The 23044-nt window shown below is 36.6% G+C and overlaps 3 protein-coding genes across 3 annotated transcripts; 1 reads left to right on the top strand and 2 right to left on the bottom strand.

Moving 5' to 3' along the window:
* Positions 1–2112: 2112 nt before the first annotated feature.
* On the top strand, positions 2113–5794 carry LOC123873724. The gene is made up of 4 exons (XM_045918735.1): positions 2113–2229; positions 3307–3499; positions 3956–4173; positions 5088–5794. Exons 1-4 carry the CDS (start codon positions 2115–2117, stop codon positions 5792–5794), a joined length of 1233 nt encoding a protein of 410 aa, XP_045774691.1. The 5' UTR covers positions 2113–2114.
* A 1604-nt stretch (positions 5795–7398) lies between these two features.
* Positions 7399–11729, bottom strand: LOC123874058. Its single transcript, XM_045919217.1, has 5 exons — positions 11660–11729; positions 11192–11357; positions 9179–9374; positions 8461–8678; positions 7399–8105 (listed from the first exon to the last, which is right to left on the bottom strand). Exons 2-5 carry the CDS (start codon positions 11325–11327, stop codon positions 7399–7401), a joined length of 1257 nt encoding a protein of 418 aa, XP_045775173.1. The 5' UTR covers positions 11328–11357; positions 11660–11729.
* Positions 11730–16761: 5032 nt separating this feature from the next.
* LOC123874057 lies at positions 16762–22781 on the bottom strand. The gene is made up of 5 exons (XM_045919216.1): positions 22661–22781; positions 18727–18922; positions 17562–17779; positions 17193–17468; positions 16762–16796 (listed from the first exon to the last, which is right to left on the bottom strand). Exons 1-5 carry the CDS (start codon positions 22779–22781, stop codon positions 16762–16764), a joined length of 846 nt encoding a protein of 281 aa, XP_045775172.1.
* Between the last annotated feature and the right edge of the window lie 263 nt (positions 22782–23044).

Genomic DNA, 23044 nt, shown 5'->3' with positions numbered 1-23044 from the left:
GCGAAAAACCAATTTAAATTTGAATTTCGCGGGCAGACCCGTCGGATCCACCTTAATAAAATTAAATACTGGTTTGAGATTTTTTGTAGGATCTACGGAACCTTTCGTGTGCGAGTTGGACTTGCACTTATCGTTTTTTTATATAAAATATGTATCTACTAGGGATAGTCTCGCTCGATAGGAAATAATTGCCATAATTGCTTGAACAATTATTCTCCCTTCATATTTAATATCTAGGTACCTAAAGAGCAGAGCACTATACTCGCTCGTATAATTAGGGCGCTAGTTATATACAATTTTCTTGTCATTGTGTTCCTATAAAATGCCGAAAGAATAAAAGAATAGTGTCTTTTTTTGTATTCTTTAAAGCGTTAGGCGGTAAATTGAAATTATTAGTAATTTTGTCACAAGAAAGTTTTTGTCATAGGCAATAATGCGGCCACAATTTGTAAGGTATCATATTATATTATAGGGTTAATTTTTAGGGTTCCGTACCTAAAAAGGAAAAACGAAACCCTTATAGGATCACTTTGTTGTCTGTCTGTCTGTCCGTCGTGTCTGTCAAGAAACCTATAGGGTACTTCCCGTTGACCTAGAATCATGAAAGGCAGGTAGGTAGGTCTTATAGTATAAATATAGGAATAAATCGGAAAAGCGCGAATTTGTGGTTAATCTTGTATAAAAAAATGCGTTTCAATTTTCAAAGAAAGATAATTATACAAAGGGGGAAATCATATGAAAGGGCTTTAGCTGTACATTCTGAAACAGATTTTTATTTATTTTTATGTAAGTATAATAGTTTTTGATTTATCGTGCAAAATGTAGGAAAACATACCCGAGTACAGAACCATCAGTGCGCGAGTCTGACTCGCACTTGGCCGGTCTTGTTTAGTCTAATTGTATAATTTCATTGTCTTAGAACGATGGTCTCAGGTAATGGTTTGAACTTAACGGCGGCTTCTCCGTCACTCTATCCAGTTTCCATACAAACGTAGTTTTGGCTCAATGAAATTATGTAGACAACGTTTTATAAATTAATAATTCTGTGTCTGTGGTTCAATCAACTAAATTTTGACCACGATAACTTTAAAAACACTTAAATTATTATCAAAACATTTATTGCCAATAAATAGGTAGCGTCAGAGAGAGCAACGCTTTGTTGATGAAAAAGCTGCAGAAATTATCGAGTACAGCGGACGCTTAGTATTAAAGTCCGTCGGAACGTTTCCAGACCCTAAAAAATCTGCAAATCTTTGGCGTCTTCCGCCGCAAAGAAATAATCGGTCGCGCATTACATAAAATACAATATAACAACTTCATGAACAATTCACGCAAACGTTGATATAAATTAATTATTTTGTCTTAAGAGTCCTTGGTCCTTGGTCGCTTGGACGTCGTAGGTCTATGAATTCAAGGTTAGTCTGCGGTAGATTTGCTCCATAATGTTGCATTCGCTGTTCTGTTTGCTTAATGGTGTTTGGAAAAGCACCTAACGCCCTCCTAATGGGTTGGCATAGTAAATAGATCCTCAGATTAGATAGTAGATATGGCTGACATTTCAATTCAGTTGCAAATAAAAGTCAGAAAGTGTGCCTACGTACCTACACATTAAAATAAAAACATCCGGCGCAAGATTCAAAAATTCAAAATGTTTTTATTCAATTAGACTTTTACAAGTTCTGTTGAATCGTCAAAAGCATCTACCAAGCGAAAGTGAACTGTATTTCTGTTTTTGTTAATATGCGCAATGTCACGTGTTGAAAATTGTGGGTAGAACGAGAGAAATGTTCCAAACATAGTCTATATTAGCTATGTTATGGTTGGAGGATTTCCTACAAGTCATATTAAAAAAAAAAACATTAAGTGCGAGTTGAAGTCGCACACGAAGGGTTCCGTACCATCGTCCAAGAAAAAACACATTGTTTTTGATGTTACACAAATTCACGGTTTTCGGACGACTGGAATACCTGTAGGTTTTGATTCCTTGACCGGTCTTGACGGACAGGCAGACAAAGAAGTGATCCTTGGTTCCTTTTCCCCCTTATGAGCGATGTTGACGCTCAGCACAATATCGCTGGTTTAAATTCACTTATAATATCCTCTGTTTAAGCAATATGAGGAAATATTTCCGTAAATTTGGTTTAAAACACTGCGACCTGCCCACAATGCTGTGGAACGTAGCTGTCCTGTTGAGAGTTAATTGTATTAACATTGATAGAAAATATAAGCGTAAGTACCTAAATTCAAAATATGCAACTCTAATGCAATCCATTAGCATGTTTGAGTGCGCCACCACCACATCACACGCTAGAGCGCAAGACACGTTCTATCGCCTTCCTGATCCACCCGCTTCTCGCCATCTTCTTTATTAGGTCATTGGTCATGCAGCTTGTAAGGTCATCCTACACGGCACACGCGGTGCTCACTCCAGAATACATCTGCAACATCGGCCGTCAGTTGAACAAGCTTATTTTGCTACACTATAATTCCCTGGGCAGTGTATGAAGTATGCAACATGCAGCATGCCTTGTCTAACCGGAGCACAAGGCAAGCGAAAAGAAAGCTATACGCGCCACACAAGACTTTCTACGCAAGTTTGACTTCGGCAAATTGAACAATTGCAGATTGGTTGGCGATTCAAAATGATTAGCGCTCAATGAGATTTTTGAGAGAGAGCGCTGTAGGTACTAATTTCTTTCTTATTCTGCGAATGCGAATATAATGTATAGTACGCGACAGGTCGAGATGGCAAAACACGGATTGCCTCACACACCCGGGCAGCCCCCGCGCTATTACCGTGCGGCATAGCGCGGGTGATGTGCGGGTGTGTGGGGTGTCCCCCCTGCCTCATACCCCTATTGCCATCTCGACCTACGCGTACTATACATTATATTTGAAGAATAAGAAAGAAATTAGTAGGTATTACTATAATAATAATATAATATATAGTATTCATCATGATCAACCCATTTCCGCCCCACTACTGAGTACGGGTCTCCTCTCAGAATGAGAAGGATTTAGGCCATAGTCTGCCACGCTGGCCCAATGCGGATTGGCAGACTTCACACACCTTTGAGAACATGGAGAACTCTCAGGCATGCAGGTTTCCTCACGATGTTTTCCTTCACCGTTAAAGCAAGTGATATTTAATTGCTTAAAACGCACATAACTGAAAAGTTAGGGGTGCGTGCCCGGGATCGAACCCCCGACCTCCGATTAGGAGGCGGACGTTCTAACCACTAGGCTATCACAGCTTTTTCATATATAGTATTAGTAAGTATTATTAGTAGACACTATTCATTCCAGGGATCCCATGGATCTTCTACCTACTGAACGTAATATGCTGTGGATGCCACATCTACGCGTACATCTTCTCCGCGATCTGGTTCACGTTCGTGCGATGCCGAGAGACTGGAGACTATGCGGCTGCAGCCGTGGAGTTCTCTATCGGCGCATGCAGCGGTTGCGCCTCTAAGTTTATTTATATGCAGCTCTACTCGTAAGTGTATGGTACTACCTTCTCATGATATAGCTCACATTCGCGCTGTTACAAGAGACATCTACAGAAAAGGCAAACAATAAGCATCACCAATTGACATTATACTTAGTTTCGGGAAACAACTTCCGATTGCTTATAATTTTTTGCCTCTAATGACAAGTGTTAATGCCTGCTCAACCTATTTTATATGGTTAAATGGTTTTTAATCAAATATTAGTGATGATAACAGGGGCTCTCCAAGGTACAGAGTATGGAGGAAAGGCCAAATTCATATCACTAAATTCAGTAATCAGTCTGACACTATTGATTTACAATTTACATGTCCATTATTGCTACTAAATATAAAACCATCCTGCCTCTAAATCCACACCAGTATCAAAGTCTCCCAAAGTTCAAATCCATTTTTTGTGCAGAGCAGCAAGCAAAAGTTCTTTATCTTTTATGTCATTGTTACAGAGATACAGTAAAAAATCTGGTAGACGAGTATTTAAGATGTGATTCCCTGATCATACCGCATACACGATACGCCTCGAATTTGCTTAAGTACTTGAGGGTTGTGAAGATGAGAGCAACCATCATCTGGACGTCACTCGTCATGAATGGGATCATATACATTTTGCTACCCTTTGTTACACCTGGTCGACATTTGACTGAGGATCTGTTCGTTGTTTACGGTTAGATAAATACAGTACACACATGATATCTGTACTAATCTACACTCTACACTATTATATAAAGAGGTAAAGTTTGTAAGTTTGTTTGTAGGGGGTAATCTCCGGAACTACTGAGTCAATTTTAAAAAATTTTTCACTATTAGAAAGCTACATTATTCTTGAGTAAGATACGCTATATTTAATTTCTAAAAAATTAGAGATCCTTACGAAAAGTGTATTAAGGTACCCGTGCGAAGCCGGGGTGGGTCCCACTAGTAACTTGTCGCATCAGCAATATTCACAAACACGATTATAGCCCTGTGTAGGACTAGATAATGCATCTTCTTATACAAGGCAAAAAAAACGTAGGCCTGGTCGTAGATGAAAACCCTAGCCTGAACCTAGACCAGTGGTCCAATATGAGCAGAAAGTCACTGTTGGCAACGGTGAACAAATCCAGTTAGCCTTAATACATAGTTTCTAACTTCCGATAGGGGATGGCACTAAGAAGAAGAAAAAGATGATGCGAGCAACTTCATTCTACGACTCTTATATTTGATTTTCGGGGATAAAAAATAGCATATATTCGTCTTCGGGATTCATGTCAAAATTGGTTAAGTGGATTGACCATGAAAAGGTACGAGATAGACAGACAGACAGACACAGTTTCGTATTTATAATATTAGTGTGATGGATCTCTGAGCGAATAACGTCAGCAACTATAAACTGGTTCACACAGATCAGTTTCATTGAAGTTGCTAAAATTGTGTAGAATAACATTGAGTTTGGTAAAAAGAAGATAAAGATGAAATAACGGTAAAGGTAAAGATGAAATCAGGAAGATGTAAGAATTTTGGCACTAAGGCACTCCAATTTGTGGGTGATTTTATTTCTGCTTCTAAAGAAAAACCAACTTAATATCTATTATTTTCCAGGTCTGGAGCCAATGTTTGAATCTCCTAACTATGAAATAGCGATGGCGTTTTTGATATTGGGCGTCTGTTTTGCTGTCTGTACTCTATCAAACACAACGATGTTTATCCTAACGGTAGTTGGTTATCTAGAAGCTCAGATGCAGGCTCTAAGCGAAGAATTATTGAACGTTTGGGATGACAGTAAAAAGTTCTATGACAAATACAGAACGGAGATAGAAGTTGTAAATGAAAATGATTTGGAGAATACAATAAGGAATTTATTTATTAAATATCGTTTGCAAGACGTGATTCGATTTCATGTATTGATCATAAATCTTAGGAACAGCGTAGAGAAGGATCTGCGTTATATTTTTGTAGTAGAATTCATTTTAAGATTTCTCGGCACGGTTGCAGAACTCTTGGGTGGATTAGAAAACACTTATCTAGAACTGCCGTACACTTTCGTTCAGCTTTACATGGAGTGTCTCATCGGTCAGAGGTTGATCGATGCCAGTAATGTTTTCGAGAACTCACTGTACGAATGCAAATGGGAAAATTTCAATATTGACAATAGGAAGACGGTGCTTTTTATGCTGCAGTGTTCTCAAAAGACTCTAACACTATCAGCAGGTGGAATGGCGGTTCTGAGCTACGCTTGCTTAATGCAGGTGATGAAGACGACGTATTCGGCATATACAACGATGCAGTCGACGGTAGATGAAAAATGATGAAACAGATTCACAACAGAAACTTAATTCTTCTATTTTGAAAAAAAAAAACAATCTGATCTATTTTTAATTTTACTTTTTTTGTTACAATGCACCATATTATTTGCGTAGTATAAATAAAAAGGGAACAATCTTCAAAAGTAATTTAGGTAGTAAAACTTATTTCAACTTTATAACTGGTTTCTTATTTCATGGAGTATTAATGTTTTTGTTAACTTAACCATACACAAAATCCAATCAGGATATGCGAGAAATTCTCTGAAAGGATTTTTACATATAAGGTTAATGAAACGACGTATATTTTTTTAAAGCATATAATATTTTACTACTTACCTATAATCAAAGATATTACTGACACTTTTTAGGGTTCCGTACCTCAAAAGGAAAAACGGAACCCTATAAGGGTCCGGATCACTTTGTTGCCTGTCTATCTGTCTGTCCGTCCGTCGTGTCTGTCAAGAAACCTATAAGGTACTTCCCGTTGACCTAGAATCATGAAATTTGGCAGGTAGGTAGGTCTTATAGCACAAGTACAGGAACAAATCTGAAAACTGCGACATTGATTAGGATCTGCACTATTTCGTCATTCGGCAATTCGAGCATTGGCTCCAAACCTACAAAAACATAAAAAGGGATATCCCTAAATTTTCATCCATTATAGCGCCCATAACATGGAGTTTTTCGAGAAACACAGTTTTGGCTTACGAATCTTTTAATTTTTAATTTTTATCTTTATGCTCGTTATATGCTTACCTTTCAATTCACACTTTCTTTTCACGGACCATTCTAATATTTTAAAACAAACGGATTTAAATGCTTTTGCATTTTGTTTATATACACGCGGTATAACATTCAGCAATGTAAGATTAAATATGTACGTGGACTAAGCGATTACGAGAAAAGTTCAAGCTAAATAAATTATATCAAATTCCTTGACCATTCAATTCTAAAAGTAAACTATACATTTTATATTAGCTTTATTTCTAGTATTCTTGATAACAGTTAAAGAGAACTCAAAAATAACGTAATAAAATTAACTTGTTTTAGAAAATATTATTCGTAGTAGACAAAAGTAAAATATACGAATATCTATATGGGAAATCTTACTAGTGTGTGTGTGTGTGTGTGTGTGCGTGTGTGTGTGTGTGTGTGTGTGTGTGTGTGTGTGTGTGTGTGTGTGTGTGTGTGTGTGTGTGTGTGCACTTTGTTTGAGTAGGATGTCTGAAACTCCTTTCGTAGTAGAGGTCCACATTATATAGAGAAAACTTAGATGCAAAATCTCAACTTCCTTACTTAACCCTCGTTTAAAAGCTGTACTTTGCTAGGTTCTCCTTTATACACCGATTTTTCATTTTTCCTCGCAGCAGATTGATTGATATAATTAATTTACTTGATCAGATCCGAATACTCAAAACTGCATTTTAGATTCGAGTATAGCATTAACAAATGGGTGAAGACTTCTGAATCCAGAAGGTTCTTCCAAGTTTTGGGTCAGACCAAGGGCTTAGCTATAGCAGGAAGGAATAGAAATAAAAGAACAAAACATAGTAGGTGTACTTAAAAATTTATTAAAAAAAGAAACAGGTAAGTTTGTATTCTTTGTTTTAATGTTGGAGACTAGATTTCAAAGCCGTGTACGCTGAATAAGCTGACTTCAATATAGCCATTAAGCACATATAGTTCAAATTCGCCAACCCACCAGCTGACAGCATCAGAGTCTTTTGGGACATTAACAGCATCAAGTATATCGTTTTTTGATTGGACGCACTGAAATTTTCCCATTCACAGTCGTATAGGGCTTTCTCAAAGTCGAGGCAAGCGTCTATTAATCTTTGCCCAGAAAGGCAGTCCATATATAATTGAACAGTAGTATATGGTACTTGTAGATATGTGTTTTCTAATCCTCCGAGCAGTTCACCTATTATAGCAACAGAAAGTAAGCCATATTCAAGGGCCAAAATATTTTGGAATTCACCATTTAGGCCACGAAAAAGGTGAATATTTGTAACGTGATACTGCACCATAGAAGTTAGACGAAGTCGTATATATTCATTGATAATTTTGTCTTTCATGTTTATAGCGAATATTTTATTACGTAAGTCTTGCTTCACTTTGCTGTAGAAGTTTTGGCTGTCTTTCCAGAGATTCCTCAATTCCACACTCATGGTATATAAATGCGCTTCATTGTATCCAACGATTACAATGACGAATACGGCGACATTCACCATTATATATGCGCAGAAGCCCACACTTATGGTGTTCAAGATATGATAAATTTCATAGTGAGGCGATTCTAGCATAGGGTCCAAAGCTGTTAAATAAAGTAATGATTTTATAAATATGCTTATACCTTATACCTACATGCCTATCTCTCTCACTGAGAGTTCCATTTTTCAGTGGTATTTAAAAAAAATAATGGTATTAAAAGTTCTGGCTCATTTTTTGGATATGCTGCCAGTATTCTTGCTATTCCATGCCGGCATGTACAGTAATTAGATTAGGCTAGCTATAAATTATATTGAATTTTTCAACAACACTAAAAAATTATAAGTATAAATTGCATCAGGAATATCTTCAAAAAAAAAAAAAAACACCCTCATCCAAATTCACATTTCACATGCATTTCACTCATAATCAAAAAAAATAAAATTTGCAATCCATCTTACCAAAGAGGATGTATATATCCTCAGTCACATGACGTCCAGGCCTCAGCATGGGGATCAAGACGTATACCACACAATTCCATACTAGAAAGTTCCAAATAACAAGAGCTCGTTTCTTGACAACGCGTAGGTTTTTTCGTAAGTTTATTGCAAATCTTGTTCCAGGTTCAATCTGTGCGTCGCATTTTAAATATTTATCTACAATTTCTCGTATGGGCTTTCTGTTAAAAGAGAGCAAAGAGTTGGAAGACCTCCACTTGGCGGACAGACGACATCAAACGAGTCGCAGGGAGCCGCTGGGTTCAGGTGGCGCAAGACCATGTCGTATCGAATTACCTACAAGAGACTTATGCCCAGTTGTGGGCGTCTCAGTTGATAAAATTTTGAATCCGTTGAACCCTAATAAAATAAAGAAGTTGTTGGTGAAGTTACTCGTAAAAAAAAAGAGTAATCTATACTTACAATAAAACTCTAACTGGACGATTTCTGTACATTAAATATGTTTTGGAAATTTTAATCAGAGAAAAAATTGCTATCGATGTAGACTCCAAAACTATTTTTTTGAAATTTTTGTCTGTCTGTCGGACGGATACGGAAACGAATACGAATTTCATTGTATTCAGAACATTAATTCATTATAGACTCTAATGGGTATAGCACATTCCTACCCATATTTTGTCTATGAAAGACTCACCATGTGCAGAAGGTAGAATATACTCACACATTTAGGATCATAAAGGCAAGTTTTGTAATACAAGTGACATTGCAGCAGGTAAGTGACATGGCTACAGCCATGCCAGTGTAGTTCTTACTTTTCCGATAGCGGAAGAACACCAGCCAGAAGCTGGACAAAATGAATACGTAGAAGTAGCACGCCCCAGCGACGATGGTCACGATATAGTAGAGCCAGGTCACACCTTCGAACATGATAATGATTGTGAAATTAAAGAAATCACCATTACCTACAGTGTTATTGCGTGTTAGTGCTATGCAACCCAACTATAGTTTTTCCTTTCACCAAAGGTTGCCTGGTGGAGATTGCTCTGAGCAATAAGGCTGCCTTTGCATACAATTGTAAGCTTAGGCCAAAAGGGCCGTTATAATTTAACTATTTTTATAAGTTATTAAAATGTTCTTTCATACTAAGCCTTCGCGAGGACATAAGCCACAAAGCTCAGAGACTTATCAAGAGTTTCAATCTTTAAATAACCTAACTGCAATATTAATTTGATCGAGGCGCAATTGCTATTGCAACCACTCAATCAAAATAGCGACCTAAACACAAAAGTATTTAATAGTCGTTGAGTCTCGAGTCGGAACGAGACTGGCTTAAAACCCGTCGAGCAGCCGTATTTATACAAATCGATTCAAAATGGCTGCTCGGAAGAGATCGTGTGACGTCGAATGAGTCAAATATCTGTTTTATTATTTTAAATTTTAAATAGTTTTTTTGAAAAGCTAACAGTCGGCCATCCAAATTGGGTCGTTCGACCTCGAGCGACGAAAATAAATATTAGGCCAGGTTGTCCAGAATACTAATAGGGGCACGGTTGTTCGTAATACTACGGGACCAGGGTTGTCCCGACACATTTTATTCTAGGACCAGGGTTGTCCCTTAAAGGGTGTCGAATGAATAGACCAGGGTTGTCCATACTACATGACCAGGGTTGTCCCAACACATTTTATTCCAGGACCAGGGTTGTCCCTCAAAGGGTATTGAATGAATGAACCAGGGTTGTCCCAACACATTTTATTCTAGGACCAGGGTTGTCCCTTAATTTCCAACTATATTCATTTGTGAACTATCTTTTGTATGCTTAAGTGGATTTTTGCGTTAATTCCATCCCACTTTCTGAACTGTAAGCTTAGGCCAAAAGGGCCGTTATAATTTAACTATTTTTATAAGTTATTAAAATGTTCTTTCATACTAAGCCTTCGCGAGGACATAAGCCACAAAGCTCAGAGACTTATCAAGAGTTTCAATCTTTAAATAACCTAACTGCAATATTAATTTGATCGAGGCGCAATTGCTATTGCAACCACTCAATCAAAATAGCGACCTAAACACAAAAGTATTTAATAGTCGTTGAGTCTCGAGTCGGAACGAGACTGGCTTAAAACCCGTCGAGCAGCCGTATTTATACAAATCGATTCAAAATGGCTGCTCGGAAGAGATCGTGTGACGTCGAATGAGTCAAATATCTGTTTTATTATTTTAAATTTTAAATAGTTTTTTTGAAAAGCTAACACAATTGTTTTTAGTTTCTTTGTTTCTCTTGGTAATTTCATGTTTTGTGTGCAACAAAGCTTTATTATGGCTCAGGTGACATGGCTACATTTTATACGAAAAAAATTGACCTGACGGATGTTACGTCCAAAAAGTGGGGGTCTTCAAAAATTTTTTTTGAGTGGGAAATCAAATGAAAGAGAAAAAATTCCGATTTCATAAATATAGATATAGACTAGTACAATGTTAAAATACACCGAGCGACAGAAAAACAATTTTACAATATCTATCGCTATCTATCGGCAGTTCGCGGGTAGGCTCGTCACAAGATAGGTTCAAATTCAAATGCACTCAGTAAGAATTGGATGAGAATACAAACTTATTTCTACTCTACTCTACTGGAAGTCTCTGCTACACGGGAAACCGGTAGTGGTGACGGGCCGGTCTAATCCGTCACCAATCCATCCATACATGTCGCCTTGGCGACATGTATGGATGTTTACTTACGTTTAACACCGTCTTTGTAGATATCAATTGTCATTGTTCGCAGCAAAAGAGCAACGTTTTCTATCATTGTTGTAAAGTCATCATGATCCAAACCAAATGATCGAAGAGTTACCCAGAGTTCTTGTATAAGTTTCATGTTTAATTGAGATACATTAATACTCAGTATCTGTAAAAAAGTTAACGATGTAATTTTTGTAAGTTTAGCTTTAGGTATTATTATTGATATTGGCATCGATACTGATCTGATTTTTTTTAAATAAATATTGCTAAAAAAGGATGAAAAATGATTTTTAAATGAACAACTCAAAGTTTTAGTGCTACTCTACAAATTCAAAAATGCCCAAGACCTGCATTTGAAACCGAAAACAAGTTGGTCTGTCTTTTTCTTATTGTATTGATTAGAAAAAGATGCGAATAGCTTAGTCAGTATCAGAATCGGTACCTTTGGCTTATTTTGTAAGAACTCACATGATTTAAGGCTGTTCCGTAATCGACTACTGCTTAGAAGTTCTCGCATGGCTCTTTATATTTTTATGAAAATTGCTTCCACGAAAAATACATCGATTTAGTTTCATCGTGAGTTGTGCTTATAGGTACGTTCTAGGTAGGTAGGTATGTGATGTCTATATAAAACGCAAATTTGACTGACAGGTAGCTATATCAATGGACAGATCAAATAGTCTAGAAATTTGAATTTGTTGGAAACCTTTAAACAAAATTGGTCATCTTGATAATCGCCGGGGCACTACTGATAGGCAGACTTCACACACCTTTAAGAACATTCTGGAGAACTCTCAAGCATGCAAGTTTCCTCACGATGTTTTCCTTCACCGTTAAAGCAAGTGATATTTAATTTATTGAAACATAACTCCCGAAAAGTTAGAGGGGCATGCCTGGGATCGAACCACCTGCGCCGATCTCCTGAATAAAAGGCGGACGTCTTAACCACTAAGCTATGACGGCTAAACTACGCACCCATCCGATCCGAGTCCGTGAAAATACGGATATAAAAAACGGGGACGGAATTCGGACATTGCTTACGCACTAATCCGATCTCTGATCCAATTCCAAGCTATTCAGTGCACATCTTTGACATATTTACGTCATTCATCCGATTTGAATCTGGGTCAGATCCGAAATATTCTCACAGACGACCGAAGTCGGAGCTAGTGCGTAAGTTACCATACAAATAGTTCTATGTAACTACTTCGGAACGTATTTTCACGGATTCGGATCAGATGCAGTGCGTAATCGCCCTTAAGAGGGGTCTCTCCGTCACTCGCTCCATACGAACGTAGTTCCAATTTCATTTGAATATTAAGCAACCAAAGTCCATGAAATTTTGCAGACATATTCTAGAAACTAATATCTATGCCTGTGGTTTTCCAGATTTCTGTTACAATATTCGGTTTCAAAGTTACGCAGTCTTAAAAATTCACAAACAAATCTTTGAGCTCCTGTAATTTTAAAACTACATAGATTTAGAAAAATCTAAAACACCACAGACACAGATATTAGTTTCTAGAATATGTCTGCAAAACTTCATGGACTTTGGTTGCTTAATATTCAAATGAAATTGGAACTACGATTGTATGAAGTACTTAAGTGACGGAGAAAGCCCTGCACAGAGTACTTTTTACATAGCCGACACTAGAAAGGATTTGTAGAGATTAAGCCTACTTACCTACCGACGCCGGCGGAGCGGGATAGATAGTTTATTTTATTTTTAGACGATGGACGTATTCTCTACTGAGCCGCATTACGTAGGTTTACTTACTGACAAAAACTTGTTGATTTTTCAGCTCTTTCATTTAAATGCGATCGATTTTACGTTGTCGGTAGTTGATGTTATCTGATTCAAACACTGTTTTATCGTCCTAATAATCGTATTTACATTGACGTTTTTTATGTCAAAATTACTACAAAGACTGACTAACTGACTGATCTATCAACCCACAGCTTAACAGGGCTCTCTCCGTCACTCGCTTCATACAATCGTAGTTCCAATTTCATTTGAATATTAAGCAACCAAAGTCCATGAAATTTTGCAGACATATTCTAAAAACTAATACCTGTGTCTGTGGTGTTTTAGATTTTTCTAAAAATATGTAGTTTTAAAATTACAGGGGCTCAAAGATTTGTATGTAAATTTTTAAGACCGCGTAACTTTGAAACCGAATATTTTAACAGAAATCTGGAAAACCACAGACATAGATATTAGTTTCTAGAATATGTCTGCAAAATTTCATAGACTTTGGTTGCTTAATATTCAAATGAAATTGGAACTACTTTTGTATGAAGCGAGTGACGGAGAGACCCCTCTTAAACTACTGGAGCTGTAAGGACCGAGCCGAAATTCGGCATGCAGATAGCTATTATGACGTAGACATCTGCTAAAGATTTGAAATCAGTTAGACCACGCGGACCACGAGCCGTATAATGTAAAAATCCTAACCCTTCCTTCCTTTTGGCTTTGCCGCAGTCCGCAGTCGGGTAATAAGAGAGATTTTTTCTATAATGTAAAGTGCAAAACCGTAATGTTGAACTTACTTTATCCTATGCTTTATCCTTTTTATAACTAATCCAAAGCTATAGAAATAATTTTCTGTCTCTTTATAATAACAAAAAAAAAAATGACGAAGCTCTCCTATAATTAAGGCGCTTAAAGCAATTTTCGCGTCACTCAAGAAGTTTTAATGTGAAATTTTTAATGCGATCAGGATAGAAGACAGAAACGTAGTGGAATATAAAATAATAATGGTAGAAACACATTTGCGGCACTACTACTGGGGTGCCGTTTGATGGCGTCGCATTATAGGTATTTGTTGGCACTTGGCAGTGTCCGTGATTGGCTGAATTTATGATATTCTTGTTGCAGCAATGCATTGTAGCCAATAGTGAGCGAGCGTCAATCAGAGGTGATTGAGATCGTGACATTGAAGCTGTCATTCTAACGCAATTGAGCCCCAGCAAAACAAATGACTCCTATGGGATGACATGAGATTTTTCACGTCTTTGTTCTTAAGAGGGCTCTCTCCGTCACTCGTTTCGTACCATTTCATACAATCGTAGTTCCAATTTCATTTGAATACTAAGCAACCAAAGTCCATGAAATTTTGCAAACATATTCTAGAAACTAATATCTATGTCTGTGGTTTTCCAGATTTCTGTTAAAATATTCGGTTTCAAAGTTACGCGGTCTTAAAATTTTCATACAAATCTTTGAGCCCCTGCAATTTTAAAACTACATATTTTTAGAAAAATCTAAAACACCACAGACACAGATATTAGTTTCTAGAATATGTCTGCAAAATTTCATGGACTTTGGTTGCTTGATATTCAAATGAAATTGGATCTACGATTGTATGAAATGGTACGAAACGAGTGACGGAGAGAGCCCTGTTAAATCTCGCAGCAACAGAATAAAGCATTCTCATTTATTTAAGAAGCATATTATGCTACTTATATATCGCAGGCATATCTAATGAAAAAATAAAAACAAAAAAAATTATTTTGAAGTGTTTTATTAATTTTGAATACTAGATTTCAAAGTCGTGTACGCTGAATAAGATGACTTCAATATTATCATCAAGCAATTGAAATTCAAATTCGTCATACCACCAGCTGACAGCATAAGAGTTTTTTGCGAAATCACTAGCATCAATAAAATCGTTTTTTGATTAGACACATTGAAATTTTCCCATTCACAACTGTACAAGGCATTTTCAAGTTCATGGCAAGCGTCTATTAACCGTTGTCCAGAAAGACAGTCTATAGATATTTGAACGATGGTATACGGTACTTGTAGATATGTATTTTCTAATCCTCCGAGTAGTTCAGCTATTATAGCAATAACCATTACGCTGTATTGAATTGCCATTATAGCACTAAACTGGTTATTTAATTCTTTGAAAAGATTTACATTTGTAACGTGATAATAGACAATAGTTTTAAGACGAATTCTAATGTACTCGTTTACAATTTTTTCTTTTAAGTATATTCCGTATATTTTGTTATGTATCTGGTGCTTTATTTTACTGTAGAAGTTTTGACCATCATCCCAAAGATTTCTTATTTCTACACTAATTGAATATATTTGCGCTTCGTTGTAACCAACGATTACTATAACATATGCGGCTACATTAACCATTGTATAGACACTATAGCCTATACTCAAGATGTTCACGATATGTGCTATTTCATAGTTGGGAGATTCCTGCATGGGTTCCAAACCTGACAAACAAAATTAATACTCGTTTAATCTGCTTAAAATGAAAATAGTGGTACAGTTTTTTAAAAGGTAAGTAAGTTCATGTTGAATTCTTAAGAAAATTGAGTGGTATCTAGTCAAATTGAATATTTCTTACCATACACAATGTATAAATCCTCCGTAAAATGTCGGCCAGGTCTTAAAAACGGGATAATGCAATATATTGCAGCATTTGTTACGAGAAATATCCATATAATAAGAGCTCGTTTCTTAACTGTCCGTAGATTCTTTCGTAAGTTTATTGTAAATCTAGTTCCAGTTACAAGCTGTACATCAAATTTTAAAAAAAAATCAGTAAACTCTCGTATGTGGTTTCTGTGTAACAGAATTCATTAATGTTTTTTCATATTATCATTAAATTGAAGAGTTACTTAGGTTAAACTGATAAAGTATACTTACTCATGTAGCTTCATGAAGAAAAATTTCAGTACAGATGTGAAGCTGCAACATGTAAGGGATATGGCCACAGCCATCGCAATGAAGTTCTCAGTTATCGAATAGCGGACAAACACCAACCATACCATACTAAAGACGTGAGAGTAGAAATAACAGATGCCACCGACGATTGATATGACATAGTAGAACCAGGGTGAACCTATGAAGTTCATTAACATTGTGAAATAACTTAAACATTCACTAAACAACGAGTAAAACTACAAAGCGAGAATAATGCTACATCATTATTGATTCTTAACCATATTAGACTCACTTTTTTCATCATCTTTGTAGATGCTTATTGTCAGTGTTCTCAGTAAAAGAGCGACGTTTTCTATGATCATCGGAAAACTATCTTCAGTCAAACTAAATGTTCTAAGAGTCGCCAACATATCTTGAAGTTTCATGTTTAATGATTATACGGTGTTAATAATAATTAAGGTTATTCTATAATAAAAGGGATCTGTTATTTTACAATACAATAATAATTTCTTGTGATAATAATTGTTTATTGTGTTCGAAATTACCAGATAAACGACAGCTGCTACGAACGTGTTTCATTATATTTATTCTGTGGATCTACTTACTGTTGATTCTTTGAAGACCTTTATTTACATGATCGATTTTTCATGACTGCTTTTCAGTATCTGATTCAAATATTTATCTGAGCAAATTACACTTTTACTGCCCACATTGTGCCGACTACTGGGAATTCTTATTAGTGTGTGTAGTGTAGTTGAAATGTGTGAGAAAGTTTGAGAAAATAAAAAGTAATTTTTTGCTTTATATTTAATTAAGCATACATACAAGCATATATTAAAAGGTAATGTGAAATGAGTAATTATATTTGATTTCAAAAGCGTAATTAATGCTGAACACTAGATTGCAAAGCCGTGTACGCTGAATAAGACGATTTCATTATCATCATTAAGCAAGTAAAATTTAAATTCGCCACACCACCAGCTGACAGTATCAAAGTCTTTTGCGAAGTTAGGAGCATGAGCAGAATAGTTTTTTGATTGGAGGCATTAAAATTTTCCCATTCACAACTGTATATGGCATTTTCAAATTCATGACAAGCATCTATTAATCGTTGTCCAGAAAAGCAGTTTATGAATATTTGAACAACGACATACGGCACTTGAAGATATCTATTTTCTAATCCTCCGAGAAAATCGGCAATTATAGCAATAGTTAGACAGATGCATTCAGTAGCCAAAGTTTCACTAAATTCGTTATTTATTTCTCGGAAAAGATGAATGTTTGTAATGTGATAATCCACGAGAGTGTTTAGACGTTTTTGTGTATAGTCATTTTCAATTTTTCGTTTTAGATCGATTGCGTGTATTTTATTATTTATTCTGTGCTTGATTTCATTGTAAAAGTTTTGACTATCGTCCCAAAGGAATTTTAATTCTTCACTTATCGTGTATAGTTGCGCTTCATTGTAACCGACGATTACTATAAGGTATACGGCTACATTTACCATTACGTAAACAAGAAAGCCTACACACATGATATTCACGATTAGTGCTATTTCATAGTTAGGCGACTCCAGCATAGGTTCTAAGCCTGTTGAATTAAAACATCATATATTAAATATTAAAATATGTACAAAACAATACTGTAAACTGTAACTGTATAGAAATCTCGTATCCCTCTTACCATATAGGATAATTAAATCCTCAGGCATATGACGACCAGTCCGCAAACAAGGCGTAAAGATATACAATACACAATCTGTTATTAGAAATATCCAAACAGCAAGAGCTCGTTTCTTAATAACACGTAGGTTTTTTCGTAAATTAATTGCAAATCTTGTTCCTGGTTCAATCCGTGCATCAAATGTTAAAATTTTTTGAATAGTTTCACGTATGTGGCTTCTGTGTTGACAACAAGTGTAAATTAAAAATTTATAACACCCCCGACAGTAATTAGAATAGAGCTGATAACTTTCAAACGGCTGAACCGATTTTCTTGGATTATAGCTAAGAACACTCTCGATCAAGCCACCTTTCAAACAAAAAACTAAATTAAAATCGGTTCATTAGTTTAGGAGCTACGATTCCATAGACAGATACACAGATACACACGTCAAACTTATAACACCCCTCTTTTTGGGTCGGGGGTTAAAAAGTATAAAATTAGTAACGTAAACTGGAACGTAGTCGCGTCACCTCACCGCTCTCGCTCTGACAGGTCTATGCCTGTCAGCTACTATCGATGGCTAAATTAACTCTGGACGGGCCAACGTACTGATTTCACTTTACAACGTACATTTTGTGTTCTAATTTTGTGTATTCGGTCTCTCCGTGTGTCATTTGGAACCCTAGTCCCTTTATAAGTTTGTTAATCAACTTACAGTATTCAAATAATTTCAAGTAGGAGTCAACTTTAAATTATTTGAATACTAATTTTATGTAGGTTGACTTAAAAAAAAGGGAGAGGCTCGAGTCGTGCAGGCGTGTGGCCCATGATCGCCACCTGCCCCCTTGCGATGGCTTCCAGGCTACATACACGGGATTCTTTGCCCGATAGGTCATCCTCGAGTCAGAAGGCGCACCATTGTGTTCCTGATGCGCCTCAGATGTTGTGCAGGAAAATTTTACTGGTCCCAGAGACGGATCTACTTTAGTAGACATCGCCGCGCTGGCCCCGTTTGGTTCCGTACCCCAACCACCAGGCGATGCGTGGAACACCATGGCCTGGGTGTTTAGTCAGTAAGAGTCCGACATAACTTGCATGCATCTCCAGAGGCGGGGTTATCCGTGGGGATTTCTCCACGAAAAAAAGGCTGACTTAAAAATACTTGAATGTACTTACTACTTACATATGTAGCTTCATGAAGAGAAGTTTTATAATGCAAGTGAAGCTGCCAGTGCCAAGTGATATGGCAACAGCAATCGCAACGAAGTCCTCAGCTACCGAATAGCGGACGAACACCAACCACATCACAGAAAATACGTAAACGTATAAGTAGCACGCTCCAGTGACAATTGTTATAAGCCAGTAGATCCAAGATGTACCTTCGATAAATATTATAAATTATGATACACCATAAAATTAGAAATGTTTTTGTTTTGAAATAATTAAAAAAGTATTCATCAACTTAAAAGCGCAAGAAGCAATAGTAATTCCTGACATAGCTTCGACTACTTGAATTGACCACGCTGCCGATAAAGGGAAAATGTTTAGGGCAAAATCAGCTCTCAACTTAAACCTAAGCCTTATCTAATTACTGGACAAATCATGGCCGCATGGAATGGTGTCAAGAATACTGGTTGCATTTCCACGCTGAACAGCCAGCAAAGGCTGGCTCATTTTAAGACAAAGGATGAATTTGCCCAAAAAAAAATTCAAAAGAAAAATAAAACCGACTTCAAAAACCACAACACTAAAAAGTAAAAAATAATTTTTGTTTCTACAAGTGTAATGTATGTATGAAGTCAAGCGAGCATAAAAAAAGAAACTAGAAATCCAAGTGTGAAGCTCGCCCGACTTCATACATACGAGTACATTATACATGTAGAAACAAAAATTATTTTTACTTTTTAGTGTTGTGGTTTTTGAAGTCGGTTTTATTTTTCTTTTGAATTTTTTTTATTTTACAATCTTTAGTGGCCCCACTGTACTATAACATGGTATGCACAGTTAAAATCCTACTGTTTACTAAGCTTTACACTGATCGTGAGCAATTTACTCTTATCCATTGAGGAGTTCTGTTGTCCATCTCCGAAGATATTCATCAGATCTTCATCAAATTTATATGGGACCACCTGCGAAGTATACCCTTTTAAACAAAAAAAAAATCCAAATCGGTCTAGGCGTCTTTGAGTAATCGGGGAACATACATAAAAAAAAAGATTCCGACGAATTGAGAACCTCCTCCTTTTTTGAAGTCGGTTAAAAAAAATGAGCCAGCCCTTCTGTCACAGTCACGAGATAGCTATTAAGGGGCATAAGGGCCTGCCCGCGAAATTCAAATTTAATTTGGTTTTTCGCATTTTTTAAACTAATACGACAACGTAGGCTTACCTATGGCATTTTCAATTGCGACCATGGCAGTATCATCTTCACAGGTTTATATAAAAATCTTTACTTGAAAGGGTCCAGTTTAAGAAATTAGCTCTAATATCGACTAATGTGTCAGAATTAGTGGATACTACAGCTAATTTCTTAGCAGGGCAGGCCCGTCGCTTCCACCTTAATCGCCGCGAAATGCGTCATTATTTTTTTTAGAAAAAAGTTTAAAGAAATTACTCAGTGAATATTCCTAAAAATAAATCAAAAAGAATAATTATTGGTCTTACTTTCGTTCTTATAGATATTTATAGTCATTGTTCGCAACAAAAGAGCAACGTTTTCTATTATAGCCGGAAAGCTATCATTATCCAAACTAAATGTTCGAAGAGTTGCCCACACATCTTTTATTGCCATGTTCGGTTCAGCTAAAATGTCAGAAAGAAAACAAGTGTAAATTAAAAATTTATAACACCCCCGACGATCCAAATTATCTGAGTTTTCCAAAACATCATTTTCAAATAAATAATTATGTATTTAGGCAACGTCCATCTTGACAGCTTGAAATTTGTCTATTGACATAATATTATGAACCTAACGGTTATCTAACCTTCTTTTCTACAAGAAAACTAGAAAAGAGCTGATAACTCTTAAACGGCTGAACCAATTTTTTTAGATTATAGCTAAGAACACTCTCGATCAAGCCACCTTTCAACCAAAAAAAACTAAATTAAAATCGGTTCATTCGTTTAGGCGCTACGATGCCACAGACAGATACACAGATACACAGATACACAGATACACAGACACACAGATACACACGTCAAACTTATAACACCCCTCTTTTTGGGTCGGGGGTTAATGAACTTTTGTTTTGTTCGACCAAATAGTAATATTGATCGACTGCTACTTACTAGTTCCAGTCTTTTCCGAAAATCATTTATTTGACTTCTATTGTGAGTGTTCTTTTACTTATACTTATATTATGTTTCTTTCTACTTTTACAAGTTCGTAACCCGTGAGTGTGTTTGAGAGGAGTTTTTCGTAGTGCGCTCCGTAGAAACGTAGTTTGGTTCTCATTCTAATATCAACCAATCAAACTAAATGAAATTTTGGAGACACATACCCACTAAAAACAAATACGTGTTCCTGTGGTTTGCCAGATTTCACACGGCTCAAAGACTTGTATGTAACTCTTTGGTGCCATGTTACTAAACATTTTTACAGAAATCCGGAAAACTACAGACTGTGGCGCCAGGCGCTTCTAGTAACTAGTGCTAGAGGCACAGACATCGTCTTCTCTTAACCGAGCCTGAAAGAGGACTAGCATCAATGACGCGGAAAAAAATTATCAATAAAAATTATCGCGAAGCACGTACTACAATTACATGCATATTATATGACGATTCAAAAGTACTTGTAAAAGTTTACGTGTAAGATTTTACGAAATAAAACTTTACACAAGTGTAAATAAAAAATTTATAACACGGGGACAAGGTTACAGTAACAAGAAAAGAGCTGATAACTTTTAAACGGCTGAACCGATTTTCTTGGTTCATAGCTAAGAACACTCTCGATCAAGCCACCTTTCAAACAAAAAAAACTAAATTAGAATCGGTTCATTAGTTTAGGAGCTACGATGCCACAGACAGATACACAGACAGATACACAGATACACAAGTGAAACTTATAACACCCCTCTTTTTGGGTCGGGGGTTAAAAAGGCGAAAAAACTCAATAAATACTGTTGAAACTTTATTGTAATTGTTTGATTGAAATCACGAACTTTTGGATTCAACTTTAGCACAGTTTTAGGTCGGTTTTCTTGGAAACTATTGGGGACGGATTGCCGCCGGCCATGCGAGATATTATCACGAATCATTTTGCTAAATCCCAACAGTGGGATGGTCCCAGAGCATTTCACAGAAATCGTCCAGTTATAGTTTTATTATAAGCATAGACAGAGAGCTGGATATAAAAATAGCTGCTTGAACGATTTTCATTTCATAGAATAATAATTAATAGTTGAAGAATCATTCGACTTCGTATAATAATTAAAACTCTTTAAGCAATTTTCGTGTCAATCAGGTAGGTTCATATTAAATGCCATCAGAATAATAAAAGAATAGTAGGCAGGTAATTAGGTTTTTAATATTTTTATTTTTGAGTAAAAACTGTGTAGGAAAGTAGGTATTATAAACAAAAATGACTTAAAAATTGTAATAAGACTGCTACAGTTAACACAGTGAATAAGGGTTCCTTTGGTTCTTTTGAGGTACGGAACCCTAAAAATTGCATAACTCATTGCTACAGTCACAATTATTGTTGTGATTGGTCGCGTTATGGTATTCTTGCTGCAACAGTGACTTTCAGCCAATAGTGAGAGAGTGTCAGCCAATCAGAAGTGATTTCGATCGCCACACTGTAGCTGTCAAATTACCGCGGTAAGGCCCTTGTAGGTTGATTGCGGTAAAATGACAGCTACACCTTTGATTGGTAGATGCTCGCTCACTATTGGTTACAATGCATTGTTGCAACAAGAATACCATAAATTCAGCCAATCACAACAATTTGAGTAATGATGATTGATGCTGGTTTTACGGAATCGAGCTACTGCATCTGAGAAATTACAGCCTGAAGTTTATTGACCAAAATTTTATCAAATAAAGCAACTAAAAGCTCATGTAGCGGCATTAGGCATACCGTTTGCTGGTAGTGTCTTTCTGGTCACACAAAATACTTACCGCACCGCACGCCATCGCAAGCATTTCCACTCTTACCACCTGGGTGCCTGGTGCACATCGACCTCCCGTTGTGCCAGACCCTTTTTGCCACGCACATGCAAACTGTGGAATCAACTCCCATCTATACTAGATTACATGCGGTTATTCAAGGGGCAGACCAATAGACAACATCAGACCATTCGTGAAAGGCCGGCAACGTATCGGCGGTACCTCTGGTGCTGCAAATGTTCATGGGCAGCGGTAATCACTTAACACCAAGTGACACGCATGCTCGTTTGCTCGCTATTTTTTTAAAACCCCTCTGTTTGATTTGACACACAAGCGTGAAATTTTTGTCTGATACTGATCATCACCATAAACACCCCATCGCCGGCTAACTTCTGA

Source organism: Maniola jurtina, chromosome 17 (assembly GCF_905333055.1).
Source record: "Maniola jurtina chromosome 17, ilManJurt1.1, whole genome shotgun sequence".
Lineage (NCBI taxonomy): Eukaryota > Metazoa > Arthropoda > Insecta > Lepidoptera > Nymphalidae > Maniola > Maniola jurtina.
The sequence above is the reverse complement of the archived record's forward strand: the minus strand, read 5'-3'. Positions and strand labels throughout refer to the sequence as shown.

Bases quoted from the DNA above. Each gene is read 5' to 3' on its own strand.
- LOC123873724 (XM_045918735.1), top strand. From the start codon at position 2,115: ATGAGGAAATATTTCCGTAAATTTGGTTTAAAACACTGCGACCTGCCC. The intron at 2,230-3,306 runs GTAAGTACCTAA...TATTCATTCCAG, and splicing joins CATTGATAGAAAATATAAGC to GGATCCCATGGATCTTCTAC. The intron at 4,174-5,087 runs GTTAGATAAATA...ATTATTTTCCAG, and splicing joins GGATCTGTTCGTTGTTTACG to GTCTGGAGCCAATGTTTGAA.
- LOC123874058 (XM_045919217.1), bottom strand. From the start codon at position 11,327: ATGAAACTTATACAAGAACTCTGGGTAACTCTTCGATCATTTGGTTTG. The intron at 9,375-11,191 runs GTAAGTAAACAT...TCATGTTCGAAG, and splicing joins CTACAAAGACGGTGTTAAAC to GTGTGACCTGGCTCTACTAT. The intron at 8,679-9,178 runs GTGAGTATATTC...CTCTTTTAACAG, and splicing joins GCCTTTATGATCCTAAATGT to AAAGCCCATACGAGAAATTG.
- LOC123874057 (XM_045919216.1), bottom strand. From the start codon at position 22,781: ATGGGAGTTGATTCCACAGTTTGCATGTGCGTGGCAAAAAGGGTCTGG. The intron at 18,923-22,660 runs GTAAGTATTTTG...TATTTATCGAAG, and splicing joins TTGCGATGGCGTGCGGTGCG to GTACATCTTGGATCTACTGG. The intron at 16,797-17,192 runs GTCTAAACACTC...CGTCTTATTCAG, and splicing joins AAATGACTATACACAAAAAC to CGTACACGGCTTTGCAATCT.